Source organism: Dermochelys coriacea, chromosome 2 (assembly GCF_009764565.3).
Source record: "Dermochelys coriacea isolate rDerCor1 chromosome 2, rDerCor1.pri.v4, whole genome shotgun sequence".
NCBI classification, from domain to species: domain Eukaryota; kingdom Metazoa; phylum Chordata; order Testudines; family Dermochelyidae; genus Dermochelys; species Dermochelys coriacea.
This window is the reverse complement of record NC_050069.1, coordinates 182,092,750-182,119,334: the sequence shown is the minus strand read 5'-3', so window position 1 is coordinate 182,119,334 and position 26,585 is coordinate 182,092,750. Positions and strand designations below refer to the sequence as shown.

At 39.5% G+C, this 26,585-nt stretch overlaps 1 protein-coding gene across 1 annotated transcript in view; it reads left to right on the top strand.

The window, feature by feature from the left end:
* The window catches only part of BMPER (BMP binding endothelial regulator), a 208,605-nt gene that overhangs the window by 132,510 nt on the left and 49,510 nt on the right, over window positions 1-26,585 (top strand). The window contains exons 11-13 of the mRNA XM_038390677.2: window positions 4,808-4,853; window positions 12,980-13,309; window positions 19,706-20,042. Coding sequence (XP_038246605.1) covers window positions 4,808-4,853; window positions 12,980-13,309; window positions 19,706-20,042 — 713 coding nt within the window. The remainder of the gene's footprint in view (window positions 1-4,807; window positions 4,854-12,979; window positions 13,310-19,705; window positions 20,043-26,585) is intronic.

The following is a 26,585-nucleotide window of genomic DNA, read 5'->3' as shown; positions in this document are numbered from 1 at the left end:
ATTTAAGCTTTTATGGCTCCTCAGAGCTCAGGTTGCTAAAGTAATTTAATATGACCCATCTGCAAAATACAACATTACATTATATTTCATTTAAATAAACTTAAGAATTGAAAAGACTGGAAATGATCCATTAAGGTAATAAATAAATGTACTATTGCCCTTGCTGTTCATACAATCAATTGAGAAAAGCAATGCCACATGAAAATTCACCTTATACATTCCTATAATAGCTTTAACTCTCTCATCTATAAGGCACACTTACATGCTCTTTCAACATTTTCATGCTACAGTTCTAGCATGAGAGGTGTGAGTCCTAGACTCATAAGTGAAGTCAAGGGAAAAAGAGCAAAAAGAGTTAAAGTCCTCCATTAAAAATATAGAAAACAAAGCATAGGAAGCATGTAAATTGAACTTACAAAATGTCATTAGCAGCTTCATAAGAAATAAACATCCCTGTTAGGCTAGAAAGGCTTTTATCTGAAACTGTTAACTAAATTGTACCACTCTGGGTTCTAGCTGGGGTTGGAATCCCAATCCAAATTAAGCTTCTGAAACTGGGATGGGTTCTCAGGAATGGAGTAAACTTTCAAATCTAGAATAAGCTTCTGAACTAAACTAAATTCCCAGGCTGCTGCAGGTTTCCGAATAATACTAAACTTCCAAGCGGGAGTGAACTTCTGAACTATGATACACTCCTAGACTAAAACAAGCTCCGGAGCTAAACTGAACCCCCAAACTGAGTTTCCAAACAAGAGTCAACTCCTCCTCAGGGCTAAAAAAAAACAAAAAACGCTGTGCCATCCCTCCGTTCCTAATAGGTTCTAACCAAGCCATCCTGTCCCGGGATTCAAAATGGAGTCTCACAGTCTGCAGCAAACACTGTTGCCTTTCCCAGCTCCAAAACCTCCCAACAAACCAACCAAAAAACCAGCCCTTCGCCAAAACATTACCCTAATGTAAAAACACATTATTCTCAGGTTTTTTTTTCAAGATAAAGAATATTAGAAGGAAGATAGGAGAAAACAACCCTATAGTATTGGGTTCTAATTTTCTCTCTCTCCTTAAGGAATTTTAAAGCAAATAACACGTTACTCATTTGATCCTTTCACAAACCTACCTTATGTCGAGGCTGTTCTGTCACAAACCTACACTTTGCGTAATACAAGATATAGATTTGGTAGTGATGTGTTTGGTGCAAGTTTGTAAGCATACTATGAGCTAGGCTGAAGAAAAATTGTACAAGATAATACTGTATTGTTTAACAAAAATTATGGGTAGGACCTTGATTTCCTTACTAGCTCAGAATAGCACTCTAGACCATTAGACCCAGGCTTGTGGGATTACTTGTGGAGTAAGGCACTGCTTGGTGTGAGTAAGAGTGACCTCATGTGAGCATGCCATTAAATCCTGTGTCATAATACACACATACAAGGGTGAAAGAGTTAAGGATTTGCAGGCAAGCTTACATATTTATACCTTGACTTATAAAAGCTTAACTCTTCAGCTTTAGCATTCTGTTCATGAAGTTTTCCTGATGCAATATTGATTCATTCATCAACCTAACTCTAAATTAATTAGGACTTTTCTATATGACTCGGAACAGGCTTCACACCGGTAAAGCTGTATATGTTTTTTATACCCAATAACCACCTGTATTACTGTCTGGATTGGAGGTATATTGCCACATTTTGTGAGACATTTCTTTCATTTTTCCCAAGGTTATACACATTTTTTCTTACTTTTTTTTTAGTATCAAATCTTTTACTATTTCTGATAATTTGAGGAAGTGCCTTTCTGAGTTTCTTTCATTTGCACACTGAGTCAATATATGTGTCTCTATTTTAATGCCCTACAGCAACACTGATAGCGAAGTCAGCCCTGCTTTGGGTTTCCAGTGAGCCTTTTAGCTCATGGTTTCTGTTTCCACGTTCTCATGACTAATTCCGCAGGCGCACTTCCTCTGTTTCCTTGGACTTCATTCGGCAATGTACTGAGCATGCTGGCCTTGATCCAGCAAAGCATTTAAGCATGTAGGTAGTCCATCTGAAGCCAACAGGCATGCACATATGTTTAAAGTTGAGCATGTACTTAAGTGCTTAACTGAAATGGAGTAAACTCATCCTCTTCAGGATTGAGTCCCTGTAGATATTCTCTAACACTCTTCTTTTCGAAGGCCAGGTCTCCACTACAAACATATATCAATATAACTACATTGCTCTGAGGTGTGAAAAATCCACACACCTGAGCGATGCAGTTATACCAACCTAATCCCCAGTGTAGAGAGTGTATGTCGACGGTGTATGTAGACGGTGTACGTTAACAGGAGCTTCTTCCGTCAACATTGGTACCATCTCTCGGGGAGGTGGATTAACTACATTGATGGGAGAAACTCTCCTGTCAGTGTAGTAGCGTCGTCACTAAAGCACTACAGGGCACAGCTGCACTGCTGTACATGAAGATAAGCCCATATTCTCCTTACTTACCCCTTTCTCCTCTCCACAATTTTTACTCTTCCAAGTTCTTTGCTTCCTTTATACCAGCTCCATTCTCTCTCTCACTATCATTTTCTACCTTGCTGCTGTCCTCCTCACACCACCAGTACATACCACACCTCTAATTAGTGATACCAGCCTGGGCTAAAGCTGAGTTGCTATAGATATGTTTCTTCCAATGCAACTATGAAAGCACATGGTGATTTTGAAGCATAAAATTGTCTTTGAGTACCATTTCCATGAAATAGTTAATTGAGCTAAATTCATTGCACACCAAGCCTTTCAGAGGATTTGATTCTGTGGATAATTTTTGAACCCGTGAACTTCATGTGAGTTTAAAATTTATTCAGAACACGTTCTCCCATCCCAAGCACAGACAGTGTTTAATTTTATACACATCTGTTATTATTACAAACAAAAAGTTGCTGTTTTTACTGCAGTGCCAAATGAGGCACAAAAAAACAACAGCTGTTGCTATTGCACAACCAATCAACCCTCCCCCCAAGCCCTAATTATTCTTGCCTTTAAAAAAATCCCCCCTCAAACATAGACTTGAAAACTCATGAAAAAGAAGAAAAATCCTAGAAAATAAAGAGGCTTGAATGCAGTCTGCTTATAAATATTCATAGGTAAAAATGGGATCACATCACTTATCCCACTCCTAAGGGAACCCTCAGTGCTAACGAACTCTTGCAGCACATGTTAGCAATAATGGGCTTCCTTATTGTACAAGACAAAAACAGGATCCCATGCCAACATAGTGGCTCAAGTAACAAGGCTCAGCAGGCTGCCTTGCAGATTCCAATTTCACTTGAATTCCTGCCATTTCCAGCTTGGCTGATGATTTCAATTCTTTTATTGAAAAGGAGAGGTAAGAATATTCGGTATAATGGATGGGCATTAAGCTGCATGTCTCCCATTAATGCTAATAAGGGTTGTCCAATTAAATCTCTCTGTATATGATTTTGGGGGTTTATATGGCATTTAGTAAAAGGTGTTTAAAAGTGTTTTATTATAACAGGTGCTTGAGAAACTCAGAATCACAGTCTGGTCCCTGGTTGTCCCAATTTTCTGGGAGAGAGGTAACCCGCATGAGCTCAGTACCTGCTGCTGATTACTTCTCCATTCTCATCAGTTCTTCTGCTCTGGCTGGTGCACTGAGAAGGGCAGAGCCAAAGCTCTGCCTATTCACTGCCCAGTTGTAAGACAACCAGAGTAGCAGCTCTCCCCTTCCATGAGCTGCTATCAGTGATGTGGAGAGCCAATGCAGGGGAGTAAGGAAGTTCCATATGCCTCTGGCCTCCTTGCATGGGTATGCTGGGTGAGTTACAAAGCAGTTTCAGTTATAACTACCCTAGGTTTCACTAAGGGTTTGTCTACACAAACAATTAGTTCATGGCAAGCTGGAATCTACCCTGCAGTAGCCGTCTGCAGACTAACTCTTTGTGTTGGACAAACCCTCAGAAACATCCACCCTCCAGGTTGAGATGTTCCATGTTTATTCTCAACTTGAAGGTGAGTTTCAGCAAATTTGAACTAAATCAATTAGGCCACTCTTTTATTTAGTGAAGATTTTAAAAGAACACATACACGTGTGCACACACAAACAAAAGCTCATATTTCCTAATTCTAGCAACTTCTATTTGAGACAGAACTATTTAAACACCCCCCCCTCAAAAACGTGGCCTGAGCAAAGTGTATTGAGCCTTTGCTCAATGTTACTAATATTGGACCAAAGTCTCTGCTGATGTAAATAGTACACCCCTTGGCTCCAGCAGAGAATTTGGTTCACTATTTCTAGTTTAGTAATATGATTTTGTAAGGGATATCACCATATTTATCCTTGGAAGAGAATTTGAATAAACTTGATTTGTACCAATGAGATCTCTTCTTTATATTTGTAGCTGGATGAATGAGTCTCTTTACTAGGGATTTCCCATAAGCAACTGCAGGGATACAAGCAATCTGCATCAGAAATGAACCATACGTATTTTATGGGGAAAAGTCTTAGTTATATAAAACAACTAGTCTACTTTAGATAGCCATGAATACATGCGTACAAATTCCCTCCCTCCCCCCCCCCAAGAGAAAAGTAGCAACAGAGAACCCTTTTAGTATTTTATTTCTTAGGGGACTGCCAGGAAGCTTTTTGAATAGGTCTGTCTGTTTTTAACACCTGATATTTGAAGCTGTAACCAGGGCATTGAGTTCAAACACAACTTGAACTATTTTCAAAGGTTTATCCAGCCTTACAACGTAACAGTCATTGCTCCAAAAACTCTTTCATTAAGCCAGTCTATCTTTTTCCCAATTAGGGTAAGATCCTGAACAGAAAAGGATGCTGTCCTATTTGCACTGAAAGTGAGTAAGTTCCTTCTTCACATTTTAAAAATTCTCTTTTATTCTATCAGGAAAAAGTTAGTCGAAACGTGCTCGCATTTCATCTCCCTCTTTTTTGATGGAGGCATAGGCAGGTGCTTTTAGCAGGGGACAGAGTTAGTATAATATCTTGCATAAATTAAAAATAAAATATCTATCAAAGGGAATTTTTAATCTTCCAATTACCACTTTTTGTGTGTGTCAAATTAGAGGAAACATTTCTCTCTATGCAGTATAAATTATAGTTTGCCTGTGAAATTTGTAGCCAGAATGAATCAAATAACATTTGCAGTTATCTAAGCTAAGGTAGTGATATGAAAAAATGCAAAGCATAATCAGATATCATGCTTCAGGTCCTTCGTGGTGATTTGTGGGAGTCAGAAAAGGTTTGCAAAAGTCAAACAGGAAGTCTGTGGCAGAGATAGGGAATACAATGGAACACAGGCCTCTTGATATAACTCTGTGCTTTAGCCATAGCATCATCCTTTCCCTCTCATAGCCCTATTATCAAAATATTTAAGCATCCCTATTCAGCAAAGCACTTAAACCCATACTTAACTTAAAGGTAGGCACATAGTTAAGGTGCTTTACTGAATAGGGATGCATGGCTGAATCAGGGCTTTAATGCTTTATAACAGAGCAGCCCAAAAACTAAACATAATTTCTATGGAAAATGTCTATTTTTGTCTAAATTTTTTAATTTTTTGAAATTTGCCATCAGCTGTACTTTATAATCATTTATGTTGGCTGCTATCAGGTTATACAGATGATGTACAGTAAGTCATTACTTCTTCCACTATGCATCTCAAACGTACTGAGGCACTCTTAACATATTGCTGTTAGACATGTTTAGAGCACTTGGCCTTAGTAAAGGAATTTATGGTTGAATTGGTGTCGTGTTAATATCCTGTATTTATAAATTAATCCAACACATCACTTACCATATGTCCAGTTTTCAGTACTCCAAGGCTAGAATGAGTGACATTGATCACTCAGTGGTTTGAGCATTGGCCTGCTAAACCCAGGGTTGCGAGTTCAGTCCTTGAGGGGGCCGTTTAGGGATCGGGGCAAAAATTGGGGATTGGTCCTGCTTTGAGCAGATGGTTGGACTAGATGATCTTCTGAGGTCCCTTCCAACCCTGATATTCTATGGCATTGGTCATAGACTCAGAATGAGAGACAGAAAAGAGGAGCAGATGGAAGGATCTTGAAATGAAGCAGGTTTTGCTTTAACAGATATAAATTTTTCATTTCAAAGGCACAGAAACTTTCAGAGACCTGGGTTCAAATACAACCTTTCACAAGTGCCATGAATTTGGTGACTTGAGTCTTGCCTCTAGTGGTCACCTTGTCAATTACAAAATCACAGCTTGACTTGACGGTATGGGAAGCTTCCTGTAGAAATTCTTAGTCAATAATTGATAGTAAGGCAACATCAGGATCATTTGAGAGGAAGGTAAATTAAAATCTTAAATGGATGATGCACCCTGTAATTCAATACCATTGAAAGCCTTCCTGAGTTGAACTCGGAGGGAGAGGGTGAAGTCATTTTTTCAAAGCTATTTTCATTGAATTACAAGGTGTTCTGTTCTCCAGGTGCCAGGGGAATTGTTATTTTTATTTAAAATAAAAATAATTAAATTAAGATTAAAATGACTTTTGAAGGTTACAAAAGACTCCGTGGTGATTTATGTAAGCAATAACCCTCAACACAAGTGAAACTAAAGGCCAAGTGCCTTCACCAGTGAAGAAGAGTGTGAAGCTTATATACCTGCTGTTATTGAAGTATCGGCTGTAGCTCATCAAGTGACACCTTACTTAAGAACAGAGTCAGCCAGGCCCTGGGCAAGTACACAGACGGGGAATGCTAAAGAAACCATGCCCCTCTTGCACTTTGGGCCTGATTCAACTCCTCCAGAGGTCAGTAAGTGTCTTTCCATTCACTTCAATGGGCTGTAAATCAGGTCTTTTCTGTGCAGGGCTCGGGATAATGGCACTCCCTTCTAGCAGCTGTAGAGTTTCTAGCCAAAACAGACAGAAGGGGAGTTATGGCCCCATCCCTCCTGCCCACACTGGCTGGCAGAGCTGCCTGGATGCAGAAATGGGAGCATTTTACATTATCCTAAAAGTTGGTGCAGTAGGCATGTGCCTCTGGGCTGACTAAAAGTACAATTCTTCTTGGATCTCCCTTTGGGATGGTGTATCTCAGCACTGGCCCCAATGCTGAGGGGGAAATATCAAGCACAATGTAGCTTTCATAGAATAATTTTTTTAAAATTAACTAACGAGTTCCGAACTGTATAGTTATAATGCAAAGTGCCAGATCATCAGAGGTCTTGCAACAGCAGCCTGCTTCTGATAAGATAAGATGTACACACATTACACCTATTAATACACTAGACATTTCTGGCAGTCTAGCAGACATGACTTCCCAAAGCAAAAACAACACAGGAGGTACAAGAACACACTGTGCTCAGGAGAGCTGAGTACTGATGTGCATAGCCAATTTCTACAAACTGGGTCCAAAATAGTCATTGTTAAAAGACATTTTTTTTTGTTTAAAATGTATTTTTCAAAACAGTTTGTGGCAGAGAGAAAAAGTACCTAGTCTCCTAAAGGGGTAGTAAGTTCCTTTTGTCTATTGCTGCTGGAATTAACTGTAGTTAGTTTTGGCACATCATTTCCTAAACTCCATGGCTGGTGTATAGTTATTACTAATTAAACACAGTGGTCAGACTGGTGGAAAATGTCGTTTAGTTCAACAGTTTAGTTTATCTTCCTGTAAAAGTGTAATGAAATATGGTCTTTTGGGCCTGGTTTACAAAAAGTGCCACTGACGTCAGTTCCATAAATTAGTAATCCTATGTTATTCCCAAGTCATTTTCATATACCCCGCAACCACCACTAAACTACATTCAAATGATATTAACAGTCTAACCTCAACCCAAGACTAAAGGCAAGGACATTTGGAATTCAAGTTAAATCTCTTGTCCTTGCTTGGAAGGACTGACAACACTTGCTAAAGTTGTAGAGGGCATAGGCACTGTGAAAGCTTCCCACCACAGCTCTGTGGATATGCTTTAATCCTGATCAGTTATCATGCCTGCTATCATGACTGAGCCACGACCTCTCTGTACTTCAATTTACCTGTTGTACCTGCCACAATTTGGTGCTGTGTAGTTTCATTAATTAAGATTTTTAAAGACACTCTGAGATCTTCAGATGAAAAGTGCTATACAAGTCTACTAGTATCATTTATTATTCCAGTTATAGGCCTTTTCTGGGCAGAGTGTGGCAGTCATGCCAAATCAGTCTGTGATTTTGTAATTGACAAGTCATCACTATAGGCAAGAGAGGTCATCAAATTCTTGACACCTGTGACATGTCATATTAGAATCCAAGTCTCAGGTAGTAATAACTGGTACCTTAATTTAGTATAGCACATTGCTCCATTTTATAGTATCACTTTTTAAAAAACTCCTCTCATGGAAGTGTATATCAACAAAATAGACTGCAAGGCTAAATACCTAGAAAAACTGCATGTGATTTACTGATACAGACTTTTCAGCTGTCATGGTCTACTGCATGAGTACGTAATTAGACAAATCTGAATAGGAATTTTATTTATGAATTAGATCATATCTTCTCCTGCGGAGTTTTTTTTTCTTCTTTTTTTTTGACAAAAACACCTTACAATGTGCATTATATCAAGCTGTACCATGGGCCAATTATGATGAAAGTATTATAGGGATTAGCATTTTTAAATTAAAAAATGAAATTCTGTTGTGCATGTGCCGTTAATAATTTGCCCCATTTAATTTAGGGATTAGTTTACCATTTGGCCTAATTACATTCAAAGTTTCATTTTGGTTTTAAAAAGCTGAGTCCTTTTTGAATTATAGATGTACAAATAAATCACCTTAACCAGTAAACTTCTATTTTTCCCCCTCTCTCTCTTTACTTAGAAAATGTCCAAACTGGTTTCCTCAGATCTCACTCCAGTGGCTAAATAATAATTTATTTAGGATATCTGCTCCCCACTGCATGACTTCTTGCTTTATGAATGCCAAATTTAAGCCAGTCTGCTAGGAACTGGAACGATCTGGTCACAGGCAAATTTTAGATCCTTTAGGTGGGTGGAGACTAAGTATATTGTATGAGATGTACACAAAGGCCCCAATTTTCAACAGCAGAAGGCTAATGGTAGGCTCCTAAGTCCATGTTTAGGCTGCTAAATAACTGATCTTATTTTTAAAAGTGCCAACCACCCAGCAGATCTCATTGAACTCAGCAGTTGGGAAAATAAGGTCATTTATTTAGGAGTCAAAATGTGGGCTTAATTTGGGATTTTCTAAGGACACCAAGGGAATTAGGGATGCAACTGGATGATAATCACCTAACTCTGTTCTGCCCTTTTGAAAATCCCAAAATTTCTGAAAATCTTGGTCAAAGTCTTTAAGAGGTAAGGACCGAATGTGTGTGCATGTAAACACAAGGGAGTATGCTAGTCCCTTTACATGTCCAGTTGTTGGTACATCCACTGACTGACTTCAATATTGCTGAAGAGGGCTGCTCATACACTGTTAACTAGAGAACCACTGCTTCCACTAGGTCTCGTGGGGGATATCTTTGGGGGGAAAAGAACATTAACAATCTGTGATTGAAACCCTTCCGGGTGAGGAGGAAGGGGAAGCAAGCTACAAATGGTGGCTGGAACCCTTTTTGTGTCCTTTGCCCTTTACAATCCTGCTACACTCTGCATTTAAGCTTTCTTTTCAGGCCAACAGTCCTCCTTGTTGGCTAGTGTTTGAGGAATCTCTCACACACTCATGCAAACTGTTGATTTTTTTTAAATACATTTCTAACAGAACTTTTAGAAATATTTTATACAAAGGCACTGTAATAGCAGATAATTTAGACTATTCCTAGGTAACTCTCTTTTTAAATTTCAGTTCTTAAAGTAAACAACAACATTTGCATCAGACATTGAATTGTCCAGCCCAGAATATATTCTTTTTCTATTGTAAGTGCGCTGCACCAAGTTGACATATGATGTGACACAATTTAACATAACATAAAACAACATTACTCTGCATAACACGTTAGAAATTAAAAACAAATATTTCTTTTGGATCCTGTCAGTACTAACAATTTAGCTGGCACATATCTAAATGATGTTTGTTCTCTGTGTCTTGATTCTTAACCATGTCTGTCTTAGCTGAATTAAAAAAAGACACTAAGTAATATATACAATAACCCCATATTCTTGGTCTCCAGAAACACAGACAAAAAACAGTTTGGTTTGGGCTATTTTGTTGTTGCTGATTTCCTCATTTTCTTAGAAGTTCCCTGCCCACATGAATAGAAATAATATCTAATTTCTTAAAACAAATAAGGAAGTAAATTTTATGCAAATAATTGCATTGGTACACAGGCAAATGAAGACAAAATGCTCATATAATACTTACCAGTAGCATCAGAACCTGATGCTATAATTCTTTAAATGGGTAACCATCACTTGAAATCAATAGAACTAGTCATCGGTAAAATAAGACTCCTTTGAGGTGAATAGTATTATCCTTATCCTTTTCAGATGAGGAAACTGAGGCAGAAGTTGGTACCCACATTTTAAAAAATGCTCCTTAATTTATTTATTTTTTTAGTACTCATTTGGTAATTCATAAGGCATGATTTTCAGAGGTGCCGAGCCTCTACAGCTCTCATTGACTTCAGCTGGTGTTGGGGATGCTCTTGTCTTTGGAAAAAACCCAAGGGGTCCTCAGCTGGGCATCCAAACATAAAAAAGTGTGACTTAAGTGGCTTACCTAAGGTGGTAGCCGAAGACGGATGTATGGCATAGCTCCCAGCTTCTGATTCTATGTTTTATCCACAAGGCCATTCTTCCTTCCATCTTTGTAGGTTTGTATTAGTCCATTTTAGACCCAAGAGGCTGGACCACTGATGAATGGGTTTTTTTTTAAATTTTTCAAAAGATAAAAGATAAATAGTATTTATATAACTTCTTTATCCACTTTCATCTTTTAATGAATAGTTCTAGTGATAACTGCTTGATTGCTATGGGTAATATTTTGTTATCGCACCAAGTTCCCACCCCAAACAAGTGTATGTTGATGCTTCAAAAGCAGCATTAATGTACGTCTGTATTTTGTTGATTGCAGCACCTACATCCTTGCCATGCAGACTGTTCCTGCCAGAAACAGCAGTAATCAGCTGATGGTAGTGTTACTAGTGTTTATTGCTGCATCAGGAGGCGGAAACTCTAAAATATATGAGCCTTTCCCCTTAATCCCTAGACCCTGCCACTGAAGTCTCCTCTGTATCTCTGGTCATACATAGCCTACACACAACTTCTCCATTGGAGGGGGAGTTAGAATCTATGGGCTGGTCTTCATTACGGGGAGATTGATAGCAGGGTTGATGTAGTAGGTTTAGTGAAGACCTGCTAAATTGATGGCAGAGTACTCTCCAGTCAACCCTGGTATTCCAGCTCCCCGAGAAGAGTAAGGGAAGTTGACTGCAGAGCATCTCCCGCCAACGCAGCACAGTGAAGACACCGGGGTAAGTTGACCTAAGCAATGTGTAGCGTAACTTAGGTGGACTTACCCCTGTAGTGAAGACAAGCCCTTCCTTAGACTATATCTACACTACAAATTACTTCTGTATAATTTACATTGCTCAGGGGTGTGAATAATCCACATCCCTGAGGCATGTAAATTATACCAACCTAAGCACCAGTGTGTAGCTACCGCCTCTTGTGGAGGCAGGAGTTATTAAATTGATGAGAGGGCTCTCTGTCGGCTTGAAGCATCTTCATCAGAAGTGCGGCAGTGGTGCAGCTGCATCAGTGAAGCTGTGCTGCTATAAATGATATAGTGTAGACTTAGAACTACTTAACTCCTCACAGCAGGGATTGTCTTTTTGTTGAGTTTTTGTGAAGTGCCTAGCACAATGGGGTGCTAGTCTATGACTGGTTCCCCTACGTGCTACATCAATACAAAAAATCTATAAAAATAATAGTCGGGGTGAAAAAAATGCACTTTGCTCCCCATTGACCTGTGACTTCTCTGACACCTTCATAGACGAAAATACCAGCCAGAAATTTGGCCTACATTTGTAGAAAATATTGATGTAAGTAAATCACACTATTAGATATTCACAAAGTGCTTGTTTTTCAACCAATATTGACTTAAACCAGGTATCAACAGTACCATATTGACTAAAAAATCGAAGTGGCTAAATTATATTAGTGGTTAGATTATGTTTTATAGAATTATATAGTGAACGTGAGAGTACATTTTATGTGTAGGCATTAGATTTACTGGTAGGCAAATTTACAGCTACTTTATGTCTCTGGAGCAGAGCAGGCCAGCCAGAACAAACAAGTGAATCTGGCCAAACAACTATATCTGTCTATCTCTATAATATAAATGTTATGTATATAAATATATAAGCATGTAAGGCCAGATCCAGAAACTGCTGAAGTCAATGGTACAATGCCCATTGATTTCAATGGGGTAGGATATAACTTGTTTATATATATAATTAAAATGAGTTATATTATGGAACATATATATGTTCCATATTTCTGTCACTGTTAACACCTTCAGCCTGCAATAAAACCTACATGTCCAGACTCTTGTGCCTGCCCAAAGCCCCAGTGATTCCACGGGGCTGTGCACAGAAACAAGGATTTGGGCACAGGCGAAGATTTGACTGCAGGATCAGGGCCTTTGGTAGCTGGAACTGAAATTTTTTAAATAATCTAACATAGTTTATCCCACCTGCTTGTTTCTTTTCTATGTTTCATTCAGCCTGAGTAGTGGAATTAGACTGGTCGGTTTGTCTTTTGTTTCTAGCTAGTTTCACAAATGTTGATGTTTATTTTCCCAACCCTGAAAAGAATGTTTAAATTGAAAAAATAGAAAGCAACAAGCTTGTCATTCAATTAAAAAATGATTTATTATTATTAGTTGCCCTCCACTTCCACCTAACTATAAACCTTTGGGCATATAAGGGTGGGCTGTGTCTCTTAATTCCTATCAACTGCTGCTTTTCTGATTGTGCTTTTGTTTCTCACTTACCTGCAGAGCCTGGAGTTTGCACTGTATTTGGAGACCCTCACTACAACACTTTTGATGGAAGGACATTTAACTTTCAGGGAACATGTCAGTACGTTTTGACGAAAGACTGCTCCTCCTCTGCCTCGCCCTTCCAGGTGCTGGTGAAAAACGATGCCCGCCGGACCCGTTCTTTCTCCTGGACAAAATCTGTGGACCTTGTGTTGGGCAGAAGCACTATCAGCCTCCAGCAGCACCTCACAGTGAAATGGAATGGGACCCGGATATCACTGCCTTGCGAGACTCCTCAGTTTCAGATCGACTTGGATGGTTACTTGCTGAAAGTGACAACCAAAGCAGGTGGGGCTTGCTCCAAATCAGAAACATTAGAAGAAGCATAAAAAACGCTAACATGGTGGTGTTTGCCCTGTATCTAGTGAAATCTCCAAATGCAACAATTCCGGAATTGCAAACATAAAGAAACAATAATTTAGTGGCAATAATCATGTGCATTTTGTGCTTATGATGAGCTTTTTATGCTTGAGGATCTCAAAAAGCTCTATCAATATTAATTAATTCAACCTTACAACATCCCTTTGAGGCATGCAAGAGCAGAGATTCATCTGCAAATTACAATTTGTATGCAGATTCTCTTTTCAGAATGTGTTACTTTCTGCAAATGGCAATCCTGTCCATGGACAGTTTATGTACGTAAATGCATATATGAATTTCACTTCCAGTGACTTCTAAATGGTTTGCCTATGGTCACCATGTGACATGCTGTAACACTGAACAATAGGAAGCTGGTTCTCAAACAGGACTTCATGTTTTCGTTGACAGCAAAAAATTGTGCTCCATGTTAGTGTGTATATAATCACAATTCCACACCGGCAGTGAATGGAGCTGTGATTCAGGCGTTTGGTCTCCTTTGTGTTGTTAGACCCAGAAGTGGGAACAAATAGGAACAGTCAGAACATCTGGTAACTTTTGTGAAGGAATAAGGAAGTGAGAGAGCAGATACCCAGGTCTGCTGAATCCTAGCAAATATGTTAATTGTCGAAATGTTGGACCATTGGGCATACAGCTGTTTTGATAAACTGATCTGAGACTGTAGAACCCCAGCATAGATAAACAGAGGGTGGAAGTTAAGAAATTATTCATTAGCACGTGTCAGGTAGGTAGCAGTCACGGGAAATTTCACTTATACACTGGAGTACTGTTTCAGTGAGAATAATATTTACTGTTAATTCAATTAAATGCCATGTGAAAGCAGTGAAATCAGTCCCTCCTATAAAGTGATACAGTCACAGACATGAGGCACAGTGATACTCATTAGCTAGCATGATTATTTTACATGTATCATAGCATCCACTGCTGAGATGAGAATTGAGATACCTATTCATATATCCACTGGAAATGTAACTCTGCATAATGTGCATCCCAGCTCTGGGCTTGTTGCTCAAAACGGCAAGCCAGATTTTTGTGCCTGTCTGTAAAGTGTACACAAGATGACCATTACTCAAAAGTTCTAATTTAAAGCATCTTGAGGGTTTCTCTCTGCAGTCAGCTGAACAGTGTGAATTCTAGTGATGTGGAATTCATTAGCCAACCACAGCCCAGAGAGAGATTCTGAATCAAAGATGACTGGCAGCTAATCCTGCTGCTGTTCCATTTGTTGTTGACATAAGGCCAATAAACAACTGCATACATCTTTGTCCTTGTGGTGGAAGATGTAGTGCAAATATGACATATGACAGTGTCCTGAATAATATGTAATTGCTGCAAATTATAGTCTGAATAATTCTTCCCTTTAATGGACAAGGATCAGATTTCTTTCACTGAACACACCACTAAGGGCCAATTCCTCTTTGCCTGGGCAAACAACATCTGAAAACAACAGAACTACCTGGCTCCTCTGCACAGTGGCAGAACTTGCTACAGAGAGGCTGTGCAGGGAGATGGAAAGGGTTGAGCACCAGGAAGCAGCGATTCTGGTGCCACGCTCTCTGATGGTGCAAATAGTTGGTCAAGTGTACTGTACAAGATCTGTGGTTTTGTAGAGACTTTATCTAAAATCCCCATGTTGGAAACAGAAGGGAGCACGGCTGATATTATGCGGGAATTCTACTATCAGGATGGGGGAGTATTCTGTCTGCACAAAACTTGCACAGATCCTCTGTACAAATCCTATTTGCTGAGGCTTTGTGTACAAGAAATTGGACCTAAACCCTTAGAGCAGAATTTTGGCTGCCAGATCTTGAGGATGCTTTAACTGTGAAAAATCCTGCAGAACAATTGATGTGAGCCTCCAGCAAGTGAGACTCAGTGTGGGACATGCATAAATGAGCAATGAATTTTTTACAATTCAGTATACTGTGCCATGTTAAGCTGAGTAACAAGTTGGTTTAGCATCCTTCAAAAGAAGGGAAAATTTGAAAACCCTAAAATGTAACTCAAAAAATGTTCCTATTCTGCACATCCCCAGATGGGACAGATGCTGCATCCTTTGGCTTCAACTCCTGCCAATTGCTTACACCCTGACTCCCATCCAAGAGAATGGGAAACTCATCTATTCAGTGAAAAAAAAATAGGCACCACGTAATACTTTCAAACAGTTTCTGTCTGCCAAGGAGACCATTTCAAACATTGTTCCATAGAATAATCCCTTTTGTTAGTTGGTTTATTTAAACAAACGAAAATTTCCACATATGCACCAACAAAAAGATACACATTATACAGTGTGATCAGGCAAGAATGAAAATATCCTGTATATTACAGTATTAGCTAATGTCATAATATAAACATGATTCCTCCTTATCCAAAAGCAGAAAAGGCTCCATTAGAGAGAGAAATCTTTATTTTGTTCATCAAAACCAAAGAAGCATCACTGAATGATTGAAAAATTATTAATCTAAAATTGTAGCATTATACAGTTACAAAAGGTTCATTAAGACCTGAAAATTAAATCAGGATATAGTGTAATTAAACTAAATGCAGTTTTAGAAAAGTCCTGTTTTACTAGTGCGACAATTGCTATCTTGGTCAACGCTGGGAACTGAACCAGGAACTGACATATTTAGAAGTACAAATGTCTACAGCTTGTGTTAAAGAGCCAGAATTTGTAGTGGGAGACTGTAACTGACATCTTCTCTGGATGGGGCTCAGAGAGAGGGGGACATGAACACACACTGACTAGCTCTTTAAAATATTGTAAAGCAGTGGTCTCTAACCTTTTAACGATCAAGATATCTTTCAGAATTTAAGGGCAACCTGAGATCTACTCTGCCCCTTCTGCGAGGCCCCACACCTTCCCCAAAGCCCTGCCCCACTTACTTCATTTCCCCCCCCATCTTTGCTGTCCCCCACCCTCACTCACTTTCACCAGGCTGGGGCAGGGGGTTGGGGTGCAGGAGGGGGCTCTGGGCTGGGGCAAAGGTTTGGGGTACAGGATGGGGTACAAGGGGTATGGGATGGGATGCTGGGTCTGGGAGGAGGGTCAGGGCTGGGGCTTGGGGTGCAGGAGAGGGTTTAGGCTGCAGGAGGCGCTATGGGGTGCTGGCTCCAGGAGGGGGCTCAGGGCTAGGAGTTGGGGTGCGACCGCCTGCCGGGCAGCACTTACCTCTGACGGCTCCTGGTCAGCAGCATAGAGTGGTTGCCGCTAAGACAGGCTCCCTGCCTACCTCAGCCCCACGCCGCTCCCAGAAGGGGCCAATGTGCCCCGTGGCCCCTGGGGGAGAAGGGGGTCCACGTGGCTCCACACTTTGTCCCTCTCTGTAAGCACCACCCCCATAGCTCCCATTGGCCACAGCTCCCCATTCCTGGCTAATGGGAGCTGCGGGGGCAGTGATTGCAGGCAGGAGCAGTGCGCGGAGGGAGACCCCTGCCCCTCCACTCCTGGGGCTGCGCTGGCCACTTCTGGGAGCAGCGCGGGATTGGCCGGCAGGGAGCCTGTCTTAGTGGCTGCCCCACTCTGCTGCTGGAGATCGTGATCGACTGGGAGATCCTCTAGGATTGACCCGTCAATCACGATCGACCGGTTGGTGACCACTGTTGTAAAGGATACAGGAACATTTAGAATAGTTTATTTAGGGCTGGGCTGCACAAGCCTTATTAAAGCTGGTAATCATGAGTAGTTCCACTGAAGTCAATGAATCACTTTTTAGAAATCAAATTGCTGATGGAAAATAAATATGAAATGCCTTAAAACACCAAGTTTAGACACCCATTTTTCAGAATTCAAGTGCTCACCAACATGAGTAAGGGCTGAGTAATCTAACCCTTACTGAATTAGCATTACTCCTGAACTAGTTGGGTGTGGGCCATTCTCCCTTCCCGTCCCTTTGTGACTCCACTTCAGGTCAGCAGCCTCATGAAGCTCATTAAGGGAATGAGTTGAGCATAAACTCTTAAAGTAGAGTTATGTTTTAAACCAAGATGAACTAGAACTTATATTTGGGCACCCCAAACTTTGGTGACATTTCGATTTTGATTCAGATCTGTACTCTGTGGCTCGGTACTATCTCTAGCTCTGAAAAATTATTCTGCAAATGTGGTTTTCAATCTTTATTCTATGTCATTGACTCTTCCGTATGGAAAAGGTTTGGTTTAAATGTCAATGGCAAGATTTTTCCAAATGCCAGCACGGCAAGCTTTGTATGGGGTCTGAAAATCAAGCTGTATTTTATTTTGTGCAGTGTCGTCAGAAACAAAGATGGCTGGTGGTCTGGCAATCTTGTTGATGCATGAAGCAGTGTAAAAGAACTTTTTCCTCCTTGCTGCTCTGCAGGCTGTTTGTCAAAAATAGTAAAGCCTTTTGGTTTTTTTGGTCAGCAAACTGCACAATAAATACATAACTCCCATTATAGTGCTTTTTCTCGGTAAATCTCAAAGCACTTTACAAAGGAGGGAAGTATCATTAACCCTATTTTCCAGATGGGGAAACTGAGACACAGAGAGGGGCAAACAAGTTGCCCAAATTCACCCATCAAACCAGCAGCAGAGCTAGGAATAGAACCAGGGCTCCAGTATTTCGGTATATGGCCCTAGCTACTAAGCTACACTGCCTAGCAAATAGAACACTGCATGGAAACTAGAGTGCCACTGTGAGAGGACACAAAGGCCCTGTCCATGCTAGAACTTACAACAATGTCAGGAACTGTTTTCAGACATGATTAGGACATAACATTTTTGTAACATTGTTTACTTCCACACTAATGTGTTAGAGCCACAATAAGAAACCATACTATAGAAACAATCTGTGTGGGGAGGAATATTGGGCAGGTACTTGCAAAATCTTGCTTGCCAACTGTCTCCCAAAACTGTTGTTGCTTACATGTCTCAAGACAGAGTGCGGCCAAGGCAATATATGCCAATGACAAAGCACCTCTTTTGCAGCCATTGTTCTGACCGCAATAACCATTTAACCATATCCTGTTTTATTTGAGAGCTATGCACATTGGAATTGTAGTGTGAGCTAATGAGAACTTTTTACAGAAGAAACTGTGCCAGTTTTGAATGGAGTAATTAGTTCTTTTAGTTAGTTGTATACATAAACATAGTGGGGAATACAGATGGCATTATGGGTGATAAGATTGGGTGTAATGAAATCCAGGTTGTCTTTTGAACTCTGCCACTAACTTCTTGTGTGAATTTGACAAAGTCATTTATTCTCACTCATGTCTCATTTCCAATAAAATGGGGATAGTGATACTTACTTTCCTCAAAGGGATGTTGGGAGGAGAAATTAATGTTGGTTGAGTGATTTGTTCTTCTTTCATGGAAACATGCTACATAAATGTAAAGTATGATTATCGGGTGATAGTGGCTATAAGAATTAAAATAAAGTTTAAGAATTTCTGGTGGGAGTTGAATCTTAGCAGCTCCCACTGTTCTTTTTTTATCCAAAATAATAACAAAATGGTGGGGATTTATTATAATACTTTCTCATAGAAAACAATTTAAAATTCAATGTCCTGAAAGTGCAAAATCTTAGTTTTAAGAAAGTGCTGTCAGACACAGAATGTAGCAACCTACCTGAATCCCAGCTGCTGGGTGAGTGTTCGGTCCCTCTCCCCCTTTCAACTGGGTTGGTAATTTATGAAGATGAGTTGGGTCAAGGATTGGTAATGGGCTTACAGAGCCCGTATGCCCTTTTAGTTAAGTATTTTGAATCCATTTCAGGTTGGTACTATCTGAACATTGCTACCCATCGGACATATCCTTATTGACCTGCGTGAGATGAATTGTTGGTCTCAGACTAGATGTCCATATCCAAAGGAGTTATCAGTTGGCAACATGAGAATAGAGGGCAGGGATTGAATGCTCTTTTAGAGCAACTGGCTTCTCCAGAACTCATTGGTGATGTGCTGTGGTGTAGGCAAAGTTTGTCCAGCTGCTGCCTGTGCTGTACCTTTTTCTACATAATGAGTGAAATCCTGGCTCCATTGAAATCATGGGAGTTTTGCCATTGACTTCAATGGGGTCAGGATTTCGCTTATAGTACTTCTGTTTCATCTCCAGATCTGTCAATCAAGTACCTTCCACCAGGAAAACAAACATATCCAGATCCACCTAACACTTACAATTCCTTGTAATCATCTTTGATCTGAGTAATGTTGTACTTACTGTAGAGGAAGCATGTATAGATTTCATGAAGGAAACCAAATGTTTTTACTTAGGTTCCCTTCAAAACTCGTTTATAAACACAAATAGCTCTTAGTTATTAACTTTTCCCCCTCTTCTTTCTCTCTGGAATAGGCTTGGAAATCTCCTGGGATGGAGACAGTTTTGTCGAAGTCATGGCTGCACCACATCTGAAAGGCAAACTCTGTGGCTTGTGTGGCAACTATAATGGGCACAAGAGAGATGACCTGGTAGGGGGTGATGGGAATTTTAAATTTGATGTGGATGACTTTGCTGAGTCCTGGCGTGTGGAGTCGAATGAGTTCTGCAGTCGCCCACAGAAGAAACCTGTGCCTGAACTGTGCCAAGGAACAGTGAGGGTAAAACTTCGGGCCCACCGGGAATGCCAGAAACTCAAGGCTTGGGAGTTTCAGAATTGTCATTCAACGATGGATTATACTACGTTCTATCGGTAAGTGCAGGAGTGAGGGGGGAACTGGTGGAGGGCTGTTGTGTGGGAATGTGGTGATGCAATGCACTTAATTGGCCCTGATTCAGGAAAGTACTTAAGAAAGTGCTAACTCTAAGCAGGTTCTTAACTCCAATTGACTTCAATAGGACTCAAGCACATGCTGAACAGCTTTCTTGAATCAGGTCCGAGAACTGGAAATAGGAACAGAAAGTGCAATAGAGCAGCTACAATTGAAAAAGAAAGCTTTATAATTGCCAGATTAGAAGACTGCTGTTTGAAACGCCCACAGAAGAGAGCAGGGGTAAATGCAAGGCCACAGAACATATTGCTGGAGTCAGTTGTAAAACTCCTGTTGACTTTGATGGGACCAAGATTTAGTTCACAGTGCTCCATGTTTCCCATGGGCTTTTTAAACCTGATTTTGTTTAAGACAGTTGTACCATCATTTCCTGACTGATGAAATGTGTGTGTTTTAGAGCTTAAAAGGATACAGTAAATAGAATGAGCCTGGTCTGCCTGTTTCACCCTGGGAGCAAAGGAAAAGGGAAGACAACCAAGACACTTGGCTTGAGTAATTTATCTAAGCCTTTTTATCATTAAAACGCCCCTGGCCTAAACCACCGAGAGATTATTTCTGCTCTTTAATTGTCATGAGTTTATTTGCTCCTCTCCCAGTAAATAAAATTCTATTTTCTTTAGATCGCCTGACATAAAAGATAAAAGCAAGCTGGGTCAGAATTGCATGATAGTGGATGGAACTGACTAACTTCATAGTTGCAGCTCTTTGTACTTGAGCACATCTGCTGAACTACTGGGCTCATTTATAATGGCTTTTTAAAATTACTGTATTTCCCTTGTGAACTGTCTTTCTTCCTCTTCTGTGAGGAGACTGAAAGCCTTTTATCTACTCTAACCGAGTATGGCTGGGTGCTGGGGAATGCTAGAAAATTCAGCATATCATGGTTTCCAGGCTGTGTCTGTCTGGGTCCTCAGTCTATTGCCTGGCTCATAAGATAGGGAGATAATGTAAGAATGAGGGAGGTCCTATCTGTAACTTTTATAATGTTTAATTTTGGTGGTGGTGGTAACAACAGAGAGTATTAGAGATGCTAACACACACAGTAGAAGTGTTGAATGTACTTCGACAATATTCCTACCTTACTTTTGTCATTATTTAAAGGTAAGTGTTGAAAATGAAAATAGAGAACAGGCACACAAAGTTTAAACTAGATTTTCTCTTTCATTTCACATTTAGTTTTTTCTCTTTCCTCTAAAGTGGCTTGTGATTAATTTATTGCAAAACACACTCTGACACCATGAAAGAAAATGATTTATATCTTGGCAAGGGCAGCCAGGAAAGATCTTTGAATCCTCACACAAAATACTATGGTGGATTTCCTTTTCTTGCTTTAGAAAATAGTATTTGTGTCAGATCTGGAAAACAATGAAAGTTTGCTTGATTTAAGTATATGTCTTTTGTAGAAAAGGCTGTTTTACATAGAGCTGTGTGGGAACTGGAATGTCTATCCCATGGAAAATTTCACATTTCTGAAAAAAAAAATCATTCCTATTCGAAATGAAAAGTTGGATATATGAATTTTTCCACCAAATGGACAGTTTAAGAAATTCTGGTTTGGGGGTTGGGCAGCCCAGTGAGCCCAGGCCAGTTTCCATTGACAAGTTCCTGCAGAAAGTTTCAATTCAGTCTAGTTTGCATTTTCTGATAGAAAAGTGTTCGGTCAGCAAATTTTCTACCAGCTCAAGTTACACAGTTTAAAAGACTCTAATTTGGAATCAGCATCAAATTCTTCTGGAGTTCGTTTCCTGAAACTTTGCATTCATATTTTCAGACTTTAGGGTGACTCAGATACAGCTATGAGAATCAAAAGCAAAATGTCTAGTGAAACTCAATGCAGACATTACCTGTTACTAGAACCAAGTGAAAAGTTTGCTGTGAACAATTTATTAAGTGGATTTGGCCATTTTACATAATAGCAAAATTTCCACAACCTGATAGTGATTTTTGAAAATTTGTTCTTTATTTGAAAAATGTTTGACAAATGTTTTGCAAACAAATTTTAGCCCATGGATTTCTCATGAACTAAGAGGATTCCCTTGATCATTCAAATTTGTAAAATAAAATAAAAAATTAGTATTTTATGTGATTAGTTCCATGTCAATTAATTTCTTTTTTACCTGACCCACACTACAAGATGGCCATGTGAACCTTTTCAACATAAATCTTCACCCTTCTTGAAAATGTATGGTATTTCAATTTTCCATGAACATTCTGCTAAACAAAACATTATTGGCAAATGAACATTTACAGAACTCAAATGATAAAGGTATGTAAATATCACCAAAACAGTTTGATTCAGAATTAACAAAAATATTCACAGAATGCACATGATTCTATCCACAACACCTGTAAACAGAATTTCATTGAAGGGTTTTATTCAGATTTTTCCATTTGTACATTTTTAAAGAGAAACAAGGTTTTCTGGTGGACTATAAATGTGTCTGCTTGTTTCTTTCCATCCAGCGCTCTTTTCAACTGAGTAGCTTGGACAGATGGATTTGAATATCATTGCCTTCATTCTTCTCTATCATCATGCATTACATAACTTCTCCATTTGTAATATCATGTTCACACATGTTAACCTTTCTTGGTCATTCTCATCTTCATCATTAACACTGCCTCATTTTCAGTAAGTTGCTCTTTAGCTTATCTGCTGTTAATAAGAATTCTCAGAAATAAACTCATCAGGAACACTTCAAATTAGGGTGTGATTTCTTAAAAAAAAGGCTCTGAAAAGCATGTTTCAAATGTTTATCTCACCCTGTGTTACTGAAAAGATTTTTCTGATGACATCTCAAGTTCAGTTTAAGATTCCTTTTTTCATAGCTGTAGCTTATGCTATTGTTAGCCGTCCAAAAAACAAACTCAATCTATTTGTTTGAATATGGGATCAGGAACCATTAACTCCTGAGTTCTGATCTTGATCTTTACACATGCTTGGTGTCCCATGTGAAGTCACTGAGCACCTCTGCCTCATTCCCACTTTATTAGGGTGTTGTGGGGATTTAGGTTTATTTGTAAACTATGCTGAAGATTGTCTTAGAATATCATATCATAGAATCTCAGGGTTGGAAGGGACCTCAGGAGGTCATCTAGTCCAACCCCCTGCTCAGAGCAGGACCAATTCCCAATTTTTGCCCCAGATCCCTAAATGGCCCCCTCAAGGATTGAACTCACAACCCTGGGTTTAGCAGGCCAATGCTCAAACCACTGAGCTATCCCTCTCTTGCTGAAGATTGAAACTTTTCCTTTAATGTATTGATTTGCAATAATCCTGTAATTCTTTGTTTTGAAACAAAAATGTTTTATGGGCTCTTTGTTGTGGTGGTTTTGAAGCAGTACTAATAATTCACTGCTCCTAAGCAACACTGTAAATATCAGGGCTATTTGTCAGGGTTTGAGCACCACAGAGGAAAATTCATTTAAGTAGGGAAACAATTTCAAATTTCCAAGAGATTATGGTAAAAATTGAGTGGAGAAAAGAGAAATAGAAAACACCTTTGTCATTTTAATCTATTTAACTGGATATTTGTAAGTGTCCTGGGTAACTCAGATGCAAAGTCAAAATGGAACTACACTGACTTAGGCCCAGATTTTTAGATATGTATATGATGTGTGCTTGCAAAAAAGCAATGCACACTGTTTGCATCTACAACTACTGTCATTGTAAGCATGCACACGTACCATGAGTGCAGGGGACTGGACTAGATGCCTCTCGAGGTCCCTGCCAGTCCTGTGATTCTATGATTGTGTACTCAAATGACCAGTTAGATAGTATATAACAGTTAGTGGCTATGGTAGCATGCAAAAATCATGAAAGTGTGCATTATTAAATATCTGGGCCTTAGTGTACAATCAAATCTTTTACTTTAGGTTATACAGATTATACAAGCAAGCTCTTTAGGTTTTTAAAAAGACTTAATATTGTAATTTAACCATAGGCGAGAGCATACAAACTGACATAAAGTATCTCTTATTGTCTCTTGTGTAAAAGAAATTGCGATGAGACTAAGACCTGAATTTTTTTTTTACCTTGAATCTCTATTTTTAATCATATCCAGTCTGGTCTAGAAAAGCAGTAGTTGATTAACAACATGGTAATTGGCCTCATTTGATTCAATCAGTTAATCAATTACATTCAGTAACTGCCAATTTATTTAATTATAACCCTTGTCATAAACATTCAAACTGACTGTGCTGATATTACTCAGTCTTAACTCTAATTAGATGATTTCCTTCAATGCAGTTAATTTTGCAGACTTTGCTGTTATTCTAAGAATTCCCATTTAACAAGAGAGAAGATTGTTATTCAGAATTAGGACATAAACTATAGGCATAATTTTCATCTTCTTATGCTATATGGGCACTCCAGTGATTAGCCTACAAAGAGTGCATAAGCCCTAGCATTACTTCAACTAATGATGAGTTTTCTTGATGTTAAGTGGTAGTGGATTGTGGTTTTGAAGCAAAAGGTCCTAAATTCTAGACTCACGGTTGACCATGAAGTTCTATTTCTGATGACTGAAATCTGTGAGGCAAAGGAATCAATGCTCTATGCTCATACAGTGGAACTGTGCAAAGGAAAGTCTTGTTGGAAGAGTGACTATAAACAAGGCAGTATCAGGAATTAAAGGATTGGGAAGAATTGGTGTATCTATAACACACTGTGTCCTGATAGCTCAGGGAGTACTACTAGTACTTGGTAAGTCTGACCAAAATTTTACATAATACCCTCTGAAAAGTGGTACAACTGAAATGGATGTTGCAAAGTTTGCCATTTAGGAAATTCTGACATGATGCTGCAGTTCTTTGGAGGGGAGAGTGTTTCCAAGATCCTAGAGTCTACACTGTTGATCAAAGCAAATGCTCATAGTTGTCTCAGGCTCTTTGATCTCCCATACACCTGAAGCTAGCTGCTGTATTACAACTACACTGTAACTGTGAGTCTCAGAGGGGGCTCTTGCTAAAAATAGCAGTGTAGAAGTTTGGGCTCAGGCGGGAGCCTGGCCTCTGAAATCTGGTCTGGGGGGTCTCAGAGCCTGAGCTCCAGCTGAGCCTACACTGCTATTTTTAGATCCATAGCATAAGCCACGAGAGCCCACATCAGTTGACCCGAGCTCTGAGAGTCACTGGTGTGGGGATTTTTTAAAATGTAGTTATTTAATTATTTGCAGTGTAAACATACTCTAGGAGCCTTCCCTATGTGGCTCATTAAGTGCTTGATAGTTCGTTTTCTTTAGCGAAATATAGACTCTGTTTTAAATCATTCTACTGATTTGCAGTGATTCTTTGCAGACTGACATTGGTGAAACATGCAATGGAATAAATCTGAGTGTGTAGGCATTTGAAGAACTGGTGTTCTCAACCCCTCTAGAAATCCTGTGGTTCAGAGTAATTTTTTTCTGGTGACTTCCCAGCTTGGCCATCTTCTCTAATTTGTGATTGAATATGAATTTAGATCATTTTCAAAACCACTCAAAAGCCAACTGTTATGGTCTGGTTGCATATTGGCAAATATCATATTGTCTTATTTATATATTGGCCTGAGGTACCATGGAATACAGTGCTTGCGGTAGGCTAATAATGCATGGAGGGGAAAACACAAACTTTGTGGGATCAGATGCATTTAATAAATTCCAACAGCAAGCATCAAATTCACACACCAAGATGCTGCTAATGAAATGTACTACAGATATACTTTATTACATGTATATCAAACACAGAAATCACCACTGTTGTAAGCATCCTCCTTGCAGCATTTTTCATTTCATTTGACATAGCCAAGAATGTGTACGACCTGCCAGCAATACTATTTAGATTTAAGGATTAGAAGTTTGGACTTGGACAAATAGGCTGAGTGGGCAGGGAAGATAAATCAACCTGAGTTGAGATCAATTATCCACAGATCATGACGCCCCTTCATCTTTTCCCCACACCCCTCCCCTGGTGGGGTATTATTCCCTGTACTGAGTCCCACACACTTGTATCTATTTAGAAAAATACCTCAGGAATCTTGGGCTAGAAAACATGCTTCTCTTTGGTTATTACAGCTGTAAAACATTGAAACAGCGCCAGAGGATTCGCAGATGTCTCCCTTCCTGCTGAGGTCTTGGGAGTGGGGTGGTTAGAAGCAGGGGGCTGGAGGTAAGGGGGCGAGAACTTTGGAATCTGACAGACTATGGTGTTGGACAAACACCATTCACCTGGGAATGTCCATGGCTCTCTTCCAGTCTGAAAAATGCATGCTTCTCTGATTACCCACTCTGAGCTTCCCTATTTGGAAAGATTTTTTTTTAAGGAAAAGATTTTATAGGAAAACCAGATGAAACCACATACTATTCTGTGATTCTAATCCAGAGAAGCTTCCCTTGCATGTCTGGAATGTTTTTGCTTTGCTTACTCTAATTACATAATGGGGATCATACCTGATACAATGCTCATACATTAGATGAGAGGTTGTTTTC